Source organism: Maylandia zebra, linkage group LG14 (assembly GCF_041146795.1).
Source record: "Maylandia zebra isolate NMK-2024a linkage group LG14, Mzebra_GT3a, whole genome shotgun sequence".
NCBI classification, from domain to species: Eukaryota; Metazoa; Chordata; class Actinopteri; order Cichliformes; family Cichlidae; genus Maylandia; species Maylandia zebra.
In genome coordinates, this window is record NC_135180.1 from 25,052,276 (window position 1) to 25,065,736 (window position 13,461).

Below are 13,461 nucleotides of genomic sequence, written 5' to 3' on the forward strand. Positions count from 1 at the left end.
ACCAGTCCTACATATATATTTAGCTTCAGCTAATAGTGAAAATAGGGTTAAGCCACTCACCACAAGGAATGGTCAAGTCCTTAACTCCAAACTGCACAACGTGAAAGATTAATGCAGTAAAAAATGAATTGAAAGTGTCTATGTGCCTTTTCAACCAGAGAGATGCAAATCTGTGAGCAGATTCAAATGACACATATTGGTAGGCCTTGTGTTTTCAGGCCAGAGGGAAGTGATTTATGAAGATGGAAATCGAGGTTGTTTTATTACAAGCATTTATTACTAATGTGTATTATCTCTTTTGGACTTTTTTTTAAAAATTGAGTTGGGTATTGTTTTGAAATGTGAATAATTAAATAGATTTTTATAGAAGTAGACAGTCCTACAATAATTACAAAAGAGCGATGCAGGGTTGAATAATAGCCTGTGTGAGAAAAAGCCACAGAAAAGCTGTAATCAACACTTGACTTCCTTTATTTTTGTTTCATAATGTGTTTCTGCAAACCTTTTAAACAACTATCTTTTTGCTATGCAGTTATGACAGAAAGCAGCGCTTGTTTTTGGAGATCCCTGATATGTCCATTCCAACTTTAGTTTCGTTGTAATTCATTTAATGCTTCAGAATAGCAATAATAACAAGACTGCATAATCTGCTCTATGGTTTACTTATCCTTAAATCTCACTCAGTGCTAATGCAAGCAGCAAGCACCCCCGTGCAGCATAAAGACATCACAGTATATTAAAAGGCGATTGCATATAATACTTAGGGTTCATTATACAGATTTTTGCTATAGTTTCACAGTAAGATATTCTCTGGAAGTCTTAAAGTTAGTATTATGACTGCTTCTCAATTCTTCTTTTGTTGACAGTGTGAGAATAAAAAAAAATCCCCAAAATGTTATGTCCAACTTCAACAGAAGTAGAAAGAAGAAGTAAGAAAAAGTGAGAGAGAAGAAGACTAGAAAAGCAAACATCGGCAACACTGCGAACATGTGTTGATTCGTTTCAGCTTCTCATTGTGGTAATGCTGATTCACATTGTTTTCAAAGACTGTGTAAAATCAAATATATGGTTTAATGCTATTAGTATTTTTGTAATATTATGAGTTGGTAATAAAGACAAATATGGGCCGTGGCTTACTCTTCTACAGCCAGTGACAGGCTTTAGATCACTATATCTGTCCCTTGCAGCATGTCATACAGTTGAATTTGGATTTAGTTGACTTTTTTACTATACGTCATCATAAATGCCTTCATGTCTTTCTCAGGTCCAGTGATTTTATGTACTAGCAGTGGAGTTTCCCTGAGGGGAGCTGCACATGTCGGTATCTGATCCTCTTCCTGTTAGCCAGCTACAAGTACCAGGACGTAGGTGCAGGGTATTAAACAGAGTGGTCCTGAAGGACTTACAGAGAAAGAAGTAGATGAGAGGATCCAGGACAGAATTCAGGGATGAGAGGAAAAGTGTACTTTCCTTCAGCTGAAAGAAGAAGAGCTTGAGTTTGCAGTCAAAGCTTTTGGCTCGGGTCTGGCTTATTGTGTATGGCACTCGGGCAAAGTGAAATGGCACAAAGCACACAAAGAACACTGCCAGAACCAGGAACACATTTGCATTCATTTTTCTTTTGGCCTTGTGAGGCTTTCTAACTGTTCCCCGACTTGCAGCTTGAGATATCGAGCCTCCGGTGCTGTGAGACTTTGTGCGAGAGTAGGAACGGTACAGCTCGTTGGTGATTAGAGTGTAGCAAACTATCACAGTTAACAGGTTGCCCCAGAAAATCACTTGACAGACATGATTTACTATCTCATGCCAACGTAGCCCCCCCTCTGTCTTCAGTTTGCTGCACTGGAAATATCGAGAAGTCGGGGTTTTACTTGTTAGGATTACATTGGGAAGACAGAGAATTACGAGGAAAGTCCAGATGGCCCCCGAAAGGAGTTTTCGATGTTTCAGCCGAGTTGAATTAGTGCCCTTAAATGGGTTAAGGGTCTTTCTGCAGCGATCAATGCTGATCAGGCCAAAGAAGAGGATGCTGATATACATGCTGAGGTAGAAAAGCACGGAGGAAACTCGACACACAAATATCCGTAGGCCAATGGACGCCATGTTGGAGTCTGACAACACCTGCAGAAACACAAACATTTGTGCTGTCAAACACCTATTCCACATTCAAACCACAAATTCTATCTCTAAGTTTGATGGAACCTATTTTCATTGGATTACCCTGAAATTTATGGTTCATAAATTGTCTGTCTTTTAATTTTCTCTCACAGGAAACTCTCTTATTAAAAATCTGATCTTTAGAGTTAATAGATGTTTATTCATTAGGGGCTTACAATTTAAAACTAATCACTTCTTGCTTGATTTCTTTGTAGTTCAGAACTCATGATTCTGACTTACCAACAGCAAATTTGTTTGCTTAATTATATTTACAACTCAGGCTCATAATCATTTCTTAGAACTTAAAACGATGAGAAAAAACATTAAAATACTTACAAATAACCTATGAAATACCAATACTTTTATAATTAACCATCAATGAATCCTTAACCCATTTAGATTTGCTAATGCAAGCGTGGCAAACCTTGAAAGGGAATGTGAAGGTCATGATGACATCTGCAACCACAATATTCTTCAAGTATATGATGAAGTGAGACTGCGAGGGGATGCGAAGAAATATCCACACTGCCAGACCATTGAGTGACATTCCCACCAGGAAAAGAAAGGAGTAGAGAATGGGAAAAACCACATTCTTCAAAACATTGTCACGGGAGCAAGTGCTGTTGGCGTGGCTGTGATTGCCAGCGAACAGGGGGAAAGCTGTATTTCTCTCCATGTTGCCTGAAAAAAAATGGGAGAGGAAGTTGTTTTTCTTTAAGTTGCTCAAGAATCTTAATCATGAAAAAGTGAATCTTTGTGTAGCCACATGCTGTATGGAGGAAGTGGCTAAAAACATCAGAAATAAACAGCGTTGTTTTGCTGATGCCATTTTGCACAATGTTCATGAAAACAAACACTGTGCAATACACCAGCACAATTTTTAACACCTGTTTTTTGTATATTTTAGCAAAGACTGCTACAGAATTATTTCAAAATTTGCTAAACATCAAATTAAACACCTTTATTAAAAATAGGCTGTAAGGTTCTGTTTTTCACCTGACAAGTTCTCCTGCATTCTGTCAGTGAATCCACATCAAGTCCCAGCGTGGTGTCTTTTGGGTTTAATGGTCCCTCGCTCTTTAATACTTCCAATTCTTACCAGATATAGACTGTCTGGTCCTCCTAGTTTCAAAGTTTTGAAAAACAGGGCGTGAGTTGCTAGTGATGTATAGGTCAGGAAGTTATCCTTGTTGCCTTCTTCTTTCACTTTCCTGTCATGTGTCATTTCCAGAGTTATGTAATCAGACACAAACATTCATTAAATTGAATATAAATCCATTTTTTAAAACTATAATACAAGTGAATTAGCTTCCCCCCGCCACCCCCCCTTTTTTTTTTTTAGCTTCCTTTAATTTAAATTACAACTATTTTGTAACTTTCACTGCTTCTACTTTGTATAGGCATTTTTTCAGGCAGTAATTTTTATTTTTATTAAATTGTTCTCCCAAGTCTTTGCAGTCAGGGGACAAATAACACATTGTATTATAACCAACACATATTAATAGCTATTTACATTTCTCTATAAAACTATCCGGTCTTTAGCTGTGTCTGGGCCCAAACTCCGCTGCAGGTCCATAAGTCAAATGATCACTGCTTGATCACTGAGAGTTGAAAAACTGTCTAAATTCTTTCGTATGTAATAAAATGATCAGTGTGGCTGCTCTACCAGGTGTAACAATTATGGCATTTAACGGAGTTAGAAGTTAGCAGGGAGTTAGCTCGCTAGCTTCCACCTAAATATTTTTTTTTTTTTTTTTTTCTAAATGACATCAGAAACAGCAGTATGCAACATTACGTGATGGCAGAGTTTCAGTTCATCCTTTGTCATTTTTTTTTTTTTTTTTTTTTTGTAATAAATAGGACAGGGGGAATGAATGAGAGAAAGAGGGGGAGAGAAAGAAAGAAAACCAAAGGGGAGAAGAGACGGTGAGAAGGGGGGGGGGGGAAGAGAGAGAGAGAAAAAAAAAAAAAAGAACTCCTGGGTCACCTGTATGGAGAGAAAAAAAAAAAACACAAACAAAAAAAACAAACAGAGGAGACAGCAAACAACAAAGAGCAACATAATAATAGAGAAAACAAAGCACCATCACAATAAACTAGCTAGTCATAGATATCAATATTTACTAAATAATAAACGATATTGTGCAGCACGCAAGATAGACAGCGCACGGTGTGCTTTGAGGCAGCAGCCAAGAAAGCTTTAGTCCGCGTCTGTGAATACCCATGTGTGCATACCTGTGTGGATCAGCATGCTTGCATTCCAAAGGTTTCTCCATGTAATGATCTGCTAGGGAGTGTGGGGGGGCCACAGCCCCGTCCTCCAGGGTGTGAAGCGGGTATGGAGGAGATCAAAACTCCAGACATCCAGAGGCCCCCAGAACACAAGAGACCATGGAAGACCAACAGAGGGGCAGCCGCGCCACTGTTCCAGTAAGAGCTGAGGAGAGTCCCAGATGAGGGCTCGCCCAGCAGCCGCGGAGCAGAAGTCAGGGGGAGTTGCAGTGACGCGCCCGTGAGCTCCGCCGGCCCCCAGCTGTGCCTGAGTGACCGAGCCCCAGGCCGAGAGGCCGGGGGCACCCCACCTCCAGAGGGGCCCGAGCGAGCCCCAGGCCCCAGGCCCCGACAAGCGGCCGCCAAGGAGTGAGCCGGTGTGTACCCGGACGCCCACCCCCAGACACAAAGAACCACCAACACACCGACACCTGAGGGAGTCCGCCACCGGCAGGGGAAGTGGTGGTGGGTGGAGATAGGCCTCCAAACCTTGGAGGGCCTGAGGTGTCCCCAGAGAGGTGGCGTCTGATACCCAACCTGACATATAGACACAGACATACAGGCACACACAGACACAAACATCCATTCCCACCCTCATACTCTCATATGCACTCACTCCACACTCAACCAACGTGGAGACAGACATAAAGAGACGCTGTACACACGATCACACTCCCCAAGCGTACTCTACAAACCGGGTCTAGGTACCCTTGCCCCTGGAGGGGGGAATTGCACCCAGACCCAGGTGGTGTTACCCTTTTCCCTGCGGTGGGGAGAGGCAGACCACCCCGACTCCGCAGCAGCAGGGAGGCCCCACACCCCAGACCGCAGTCGGACGGCCAACTCCTCCTACTAGCCCTCCCGCTCCAGCAGGCCGCAGAGAATGGGGGTGGGAGAAGACTCCAAACCTCCCTCCACCCGCTCATTGTAGTGTTGATGCATATGTGTTCTAAGGTGCAATTAAAACCCAGGAGGGCATGGAGCTACCTGCCAAGGAGCAGCAGGTAAGCGCATAGTCCCTCCTGCTAGCCCTCAATGACTAAGTGTATTTAAAATTGAGAGGTGGGCAACGACGTCAGGGGTGAGGTGTACACCCTGATGGTAATTTGGACTCCGTGATTGTGCCCACCCCCAAGATCCTATATGTATGTGTAATGAGAGTGTGAATAATGTGAATGTCTAGGTTGTGGGATAAAATTGAGGCAGAGGCAGCCAGAAGGGGACAGGGGGGGGGGGGGGGGGGTAGCCTCCTCTGCACCCTGGTGACATACCCCCACTCCAAGGCCCTGCATGTGTGGGTGGTTGTGGAGGAGCGGGAAGAGGGAGGCAGCTGGAGATGGGGAGGGAAGGAAGGGAGGGGCAGGTAACCCCTCCCTGGGGCCAGCTCCCCCGCTGACCCCAGTAGGCACTCCCACCCTTCGCGACCCGCCAGGGAAGGGGGGCCCAGGCCCATCAGACCGGGGCCCAGTGCAGTAGCGCCCTCCGGCTCCACAGAGCCCTGGACAGTCCACCCAACCCCACCACAGAGAAAACTGCACCCACCCCACCATCCACACATCTTCCAGACTACATAAGACGGTAAACGCCCAGGCTGAGATCTTCCTCCACCTCTCCTGTATCTCCCCCTCCTGCAGAGAGTTCCTGAAGAGAAGAAAGCTCCTGCAAGATGTGACCATCCCCCCCACCAGTTGAAGAGCCCCCCAGGCGGCTCGACGCACCGGCGGCACCCTGCTCCAGGGCCCCCATGCACCCACCCGCCCACAACCCCGGCAACACACCAACCAGGACCCAAGCCCCCGAGGCCCGGCCCGGGCCCCAGCCCAGAGACGGAGCGCCCCCAGAACCTCACGCCCATCCCGGACCCACCCAGGGGCAGCCAGGTTGCCAGGTCAGTAACCCACGTCCGTCAGCACAGACCCTCCCCTAGCCCCGCTGCACGCAGCCGCGAGGAAACAGTCACCTGAGAGCCAACAGAGCCCCCAACCGGATGTGACCGCTACCCCGGGTTGAGCCCCCCCTTCCACCTAAATATGATATAGCATGTTTACAGTTTTTCAGCAAACATTGAAAATATCTTGCGTTGCTTAGATTTTGATAATGGAAAATCTCTCTCTCTCTCTCTCTCTCTCTCTCTCTCTCTCACACACACACACACACACACACACACACACACACACACACACACACACACACACAGGAAAAAATAAAAAAGAACAACAAAAAAGAACGGCTGGGAGGCATATGGCAGTAATACCTTTTCTTCCATTGTGAAACAATATCAAGGGGTTTTTGGCAGCTGCTTCACTGATGTAAAACTTTTCCACCGCTCAGAGCTCCATTCAGAATTTGAACTCAGTGCCTTCCCATGTCATTTTGATTGCAACGGTTATAACCGTGTTCCATGATGTGAAATAAACGTGTCCATTTAGACAGGCTCACCTTCTAACTTCCCTCTTCTGGAGTCAGAGCCTGAAGAAACACCAGCCATCTGTGATGAGATATTTTAAGTCTGGTCCAAATGCCTTTTAGAAAACAACAAACAAACAAACAAACAAACAAACAAACAAACAAACAAACAAACAAACAAACAAACAAACAAACAAACAAACAAACAAACAAACAAACAAACAAACAAACAAACAAACAAACAAACATCACGACCCTTTTAATAAATAAACAAATAAGTAAATAAATAAATAGTAGAACAAACCATTCTTCTTTTTTTTCAATATATTTTTATTGATTTTATAATTGAGCAGTATACAACAATCACCTTCAAAAGAACACAATAGAAGGTGGACAGCAAGTCAACAAGGTGGTAATACAGCATACATGAATGTTAAGACAGAGTATATTTCACTTAAGTTTATCCATCAGGCTAATGACTGGTACATGGGACTTCCTGCCACTGCTCCCTAAAAGTATTAGATGAAGGACTGTATATATCTAGTAAGGCCCTGTAAAAGCGAGACACAGCACCTCTAGTATAGGGCTCAACTGACATGAAGCTGTCAAGCACTGAGTTTCGAGGAATCAAATTGTATTGTGGAATAGATGCCTTGATGAAATGTCTTAACTGTAAAAATCTGAAAAAATGTGAATTAGGAAGATTAAATTTCACCCTCAATTGCTGAAAAGATGGAAAATGTCCATCAATGTAAATATCTTTGAGAGAACAAATCCCTCTTCCCTGCCATGTCACAAACGTGATGTCCTCCAGCCCGGGCCTGAAGGCATGATTATTACATATTGGAGAATCCAAATACATTTTAGGAGCCTTTACTGTGCCCAATAGTTGGTTCCAGACCTTAACTGAATTTTGAATCACAGGATTTCTGCCATATTCTTCACTTTTATCAGGCTATTAAGCAGGGCTGGAAGACAAGTTTGTCTACAAGACAGGTGTTCCATCATCAACCATGAAGGTTGTCCTTCCAAATCAGCACCTGGAGTACACCTTCGCCAAAATGAAAAAATATTTAAGTGTGCAGCCATATAATATAATCTAAAATTTGGGAGTCCAAGGCCACCACAAGTCTTATGTTTAACAAGATGTTTTTTGGAAATTCTAGGAACCTTACCCGACCAAACAAAGGAGGATACAATAGATTCCAGCTTTTTAAAATATGACTGGGGAATGCACACTGGGATTGACTGAAAGATGTACAAAAATCTGGGCAAAACTACCATTTTGATGGCAATAATCCGCCCCAGAACAAACCATTCTCATCTCCGCCTTGCCATACTGTTTTGTGACCTGCATTTGTTTTCATGAAGGGTTTTGAAGACTTTAAAGGGTTCTAAGTTTAATAATCTTAATTATATGTCACATGCTCAACAACATTTTTAAAAGAAACATTTTCTGTACCTTAAAAACACAGTAAATAAGAAAATTACTCACTAAAACCTAAGCTGTAAATATTAGTATTTAAAAAATAATAAGCACAAGTAATGATGTTCAGTCCAGTTACAGTTTCAGAATATTGTGCTCGATATTTAGAAAGGTGTGTTTTATAATTTCATGAATGATTTGCTGATGAGCACTGGCTATAAAGGCCCATATTTACTTCTCTGTTTAGCACATTACTCTGATGCCTTCTGCCCTTCATTTTCCTGAATGCCAGAAGCTAGCATGACAATGCTGCAACTTCCTGTGTCTGGAATAAGACTGGCATTATCAGCAGTATTCAGTTCCTAGAAATGCTTTTCTAAATTTGTTTTGCCTACATCTATTAGTCATGTGGAGTCAAATAAAACTTTCTAAACTCTCTATAAACTAAAATATTATATGTAAGGTCATTTTTCCAATCCGCCATATTTCTATCCAGTCATGTTTTCTGCAGCTATGTTCTCGTCACATCTGGGTTTGATCAGGACTGAATCAAGCATGCGTTCTCCTGGATTGGACCCAGGATCTACATATGCTTCTTTTCAGTTTAACACTAATCTGTCTGTCTCTTTGGTTTCCCCACTTTTTTCGGCTTTGGTTTTCATAGATATAAAATGTAAAATTTAGAACTCAGGTCTGACATAAGTTAGTCAGCACTACCCACTGCAGAGTTTTATTTAAAAGAATCACAGCTTACTTCCAAGAAAGGTCATTTTTGTAACCTTGTATGTTAAAGATGCAGACCAAAAATGGCAGTTATGCAAAAACACACCACAATTAAGAACAACTAGACTTTGCAGTATTTCCAGTTTTGGTTAACTTAACTTCACTGTCTCCGAATATTGGTCAAAACTATGTCTGAAAAATGTTTATTGGACAGTTTCAGATGCATAAACTATAAACAGAATCCAAATTATTTTGCCTCAAATCCTCATTCAGCAAACCCCTCAGCCTTGAGGAGAAAATCCCCACCGAACACAGCCACATGGTCCCAGGTACTCAACCCAGTTTTTGTGTTTGCTTTGGTTTATGTTCTAGTCTGTTTTTGTGTCTCTGGAGCTCAGTCTTCCTAGTCTCATATCGGTGTCTTTCAGCCTTCGCAGTCATGTACCCACGTCCTTCTGTTCTCTCCGGTCCCATGTCAAACCCACGTGTCTTAGTCTCAGTGGTTGTACTTCCTGTTTTATTTTGATAATCTCCTGCTTCCTGTGTATTATGTTCAGTTTTGCTTCCCCTGTCACATCACTCAGATTAGTGTCAGTTGTGCTCCCGCCTGTGACTGCTTCCCTCGTTATCCTCTTTGTGTACATATTGTCTGTGTTTCCCTTGTCTATGTTCGCTGTCATGTTCTCATGCATAGCAGGTGTTTGTTCTGTCCACCTGTTTTCCTTCCTGTCAGTGAATCAGTTTATTTTATGTTTTGTGCCTGTTTAGTTTGTCCTTTGCCTTTTATTTTTGGGTGGCCTGTTTTTCCAGCATTAAAGCTGCAATTTTTAGTTCAGTCCAGCATTTTTGGGTCCAGAACTCTACCTGGCATGCACCTACACCTGCAGATATGACAGATCATGGCGACTTTTGTGTCTTTAGCATGTAGGTTGTGATCAACTGACAGTTTCTTATAAACTTTGTAGAATTTTATCAGAGGTTTGCTTCAAGTGACTATTCATTCAATTCCATTGAACAGACACTATTTCACGTCTTCAAATATATCAAGTAATTAATAGATAATTACAAAAGTTAAATATTTGAAAACAAAACCTAAAATAGAGGAAAAAGCATAACACAAAGCATAACACAAGACTTGAGCTTTTTGCAACACTACCCCCCTCTGTTCACTCGCATAGTCTTCCGATCAACCACAAACTTAAACACTGCTAACTACTCTTTTCACCCTGTGGTAAAAACTTGAGAGCAGATAGAGAAAAACTGCTTTAGGCAAAAGCTTAAGACCTGTGAGGTTGTGGTAACTTTGAATGGAGTTGGACAGAATGGAAGAAAGTCTTGTTTTCAGGAAAATATCAAACTTTTAACAACGAGGTCTTAAAGCTGTGTGAAGATGCTCCCCTTGCCTGGTTGATGCACAGGCAAGTTGACGCTGAACTTTGACCTCTGACCTTTGCTAACAGTTTACAGTGGGGCAAAAAAGTATTTAGTCAGCCACCGATTGTGCAAGTTCCCCCCACCTAAAATGATGACAGAGGTCAGTAATTTGCACCAGAGGTACACTTCAACTGTGAGAGACAGAATGTGAAAAAAAAAATCCATGAATCCACATGGTAGGATTTGTAAAGAATTTATTCGTAAATTAGGGTGGAAAATAAGTATTTGGTCACCTCAAACAAGGAAAATCTCTGGCTCTCACAGACCTGTAACGTCTTCTGTAAGACGCTTTTCTGTCCCCCACTCGTTACCTGTATGAATGGCACCTGTTTGAACTCATCATCTGTATAAAAGACACCTGTCCACAGCCTCAAACAGTCAGACTCCAAACTCCGCCATGGCCAAGACCAAAGAGCTTTCGAAGGACACCAGGAAAAGTATCGTAGACCTGCACCAGACTGGGAAGAGTGAATCTACAATAGGCAAGCAGCTTGGTGTGAAAAAATCAACTGTGGGAGCAATCATCAGAAAATGGAAGACATACAAGACCACTGATAATCTCCCTCGATCTGGGGCTCCACGCAAGATCTCATCCCGTGGGGTCAAAATGATCATGAGAACGGTGAGCAAAGATCCCAGAACCACACGGGGGGACCTGGTGAATGACCTGCAGAGAGCTGGGACCAAAGTAACAGAGGTCACCATCAGTAACACACTACAACGGCAGGGAATCAAATCCCGCAGTGCCAGACGTGTTCCGCTGCTGAAGCCAGTGCATGTCCAGGCCCGTCTGAAGTTTGCCAGAGAGCACATGGATGATACAGCAGAGGATTGGGAGAATGTCATGTGGTCAGATGAAACCAAAGTAGAACTTTTTGGTATAAACTCAACTCGTCGTGTTTGGAGGAAGAAGAATACTGAGTTGCATCTCAAGAACACCATACCTACTGTGAAGCATGGGGGTGGAAACATCATGCTATGGGGCTGTTTTTCTGCCAAGGGGACAGGACGACTGATCCGTGTTAAGGACAGGATGAATGGGGCCATGTATCGTGAGATTTTGAGCCAAAACCTCCTTCCATCAGTGAGAACTTTGAAGATGAAACGAGGCTGGGTCTTCCAACATGACAATGATCCAAAACACACCGCCCGGGCAACAAAGGAGTGGCTCCGTAAGAAGCATTTGAAAGTCCTGGAGTGGCCTAGCCAGTCTCCAGACCTCAACCCCATAGAAAATCTGTGGCGGGAGTTGAAAGTCCATGTTGCTCGGCGACAGCCCCAAAACATCACTGCTCTCGAGAAGATCTGCATGGAGGAATGGGCCAAAATACCAGCTACTGTGTGTGCAAACCTGCTAAAGACCTATAGTAAACGTTTGACCTCTGTTATTGCCAACAAAGGTTATGTTACAAAGTATTGAGTTGTATTTTTGTTATTGACCAAATACTTATTTTCCACCCTGATTTACGAATAAATTCTTTACAAATCCTACCATGTGGATTCATGGATTTTTTTTTCACATTCTGTCTCTCACAGTTGAAGTGTACCTCTGGTGCAAATTACTGACCTCTGTCATCATTTTAGGTGGGGGAACTTGCACAATCGGTGGCTGACTAAATACTTTTTTGCCCCACTGTATGTTTGATCACTTTGTCATGATGACAGGTTTAAAGACGTTAGACAAAAACTTCTTACTACAGCGCGAGAGAAAGAAAAACAGTGGGGGTGGTCCTTGCTTGTGGTCTGTTTGACACAGTCTTTTGCCTTTATGTGCGCATGTGTATATGTATGCATTTTCTTTGGCTGGCTTTCAAATTGGTCTCTCTCCACAAAGTTGAAATGTGTGGGCTACAGTTTGTTTTGACAGTGTAAGGTTTTTCTTAGCTACCACTCCTACTTGTGTGCTGCTCTGTGTAGTTTCCCGTGGGTCTGCCTTCCATATGGTTATCCACCTTGACCAACTTGACACAGATCATATAGAGATCATATAGAGGTAGACTGGTCTAGCTAAAAATAGTGAGCTACAGCATATATAGCTTTTATCAAGGATGAAACAATATTTGCTGCCATTACATATTTATGATAAAACTCTTATGAAATGGTCTCAGAGTCATACTGCTAACTTAAGCACATTCTTCATTTCTCATTATCCCCATGTGTCCAGTACAGGTGTGCTGACTGTCTGCATTGAAATGGCATGAATACAAGACCATCAGTGGATCCAACTGGCTCCGAGTTTGTACCGGTGAATGATGTAGTTCATTCCATGTCAGGCTCCAGTTTGTTGCTCCTATGATGTTTTCCTAGCAACAGCATTTGTCTCTGCATTGCTACAAATCACTGTTCATGTCTGAGGTCTGGCATTTGCATCACTGAATGACCCAGAAACACTACTTGGCTTGCGCAACAGATTTTTCCACAAATCCATCCATTTGTCACAATTTAGTGGAAGTGTTGTTCTCCGTACGACTGCTTATAAATGAGGACTGATGCACCAACAGAAGTGCTGAACAAAAGTTTTTCCAGATTTTGAATACATATGTAATGACACTGTAACTATATATCTTAGAGTAAATGCAACATGATTGTAACTGTGCTCGGTGTCACATATAGAATTAATAACAATGTAAAGTTATACCTTTAAAAGTGCTTACATGCATATTTCAAACCATCAGTACAGCTGTTTACTTACACTGTGTATTACAGTTCTTACTTATGTGGCCTAGTTCATGCCTCCCATGACCACAAGTATAACCATTTATGAATTGTTACAATACCTATAATTGCAATGTGTTGTCTTGAATTGTTAAAACATTTTTTGTTTGTTTCTTCAATTAAGTTTTTTAAAATTCCAAGTAACTGTTGTCATTACTGATATAGGTGAGTATTTTTATGTAAAAACTACCCAGATTATTCATAATAATCAGCACAATCAGTGGTGGTTTAATGTGTGTTCCTGTGTTGATACTACTTGACATTGTGATTACACAGCAAGATGCATGGAGAAAGTCAAATGACAATTAGCTCAGCTGTTGTATGTAGCA

The 13,461-nt window shown here is 42.3% G+C and overlaps 1 protein-coding gene across 1 annotated transcript; it reads right to left on the reverse strand.

The window, feature by feature from the left end:
- Window positions 1-453: 453 nt before the first annotated feature.
- On the reverse strand, window positions 454-3,303 carry p2ry12 (purinergic receptor P2Y12). The gene is made up of 3 exons (XM_004543563.4): window positions 3,154-3,303; window positions 2,582-2,838; window positions 454-2,121 (listed from the first exon to the last, which is right to left on the reverse strand). The coding sequence occupies exons 1-3, from the start codon at window positions 3,170-3,172 to the stop codon at window positions 1,276-1,278; spliced, it is 1,122 nt and encodes a 373-aa protein (XP_004543620.2). The 5' UTR covers window positions 3,173-3,303; the 3' UTR covers window positions 454-1,275.
- Window positions 3,304-13,461: the final 10,158 nt, after the last annotated feature.

Bases quoted from the DNA above. Each gene is read 5' to 3' on its own strand.
- p2ry12 (XM_004543563.4), bottom strand. The intron at 2,122-2,581 runs GTTTGCCACGCT...GTGTTTCTGCAG, and splicing joins CCTTCACATTCCCTTTCAAG to GTGTTGTCAGACTCCAACAT.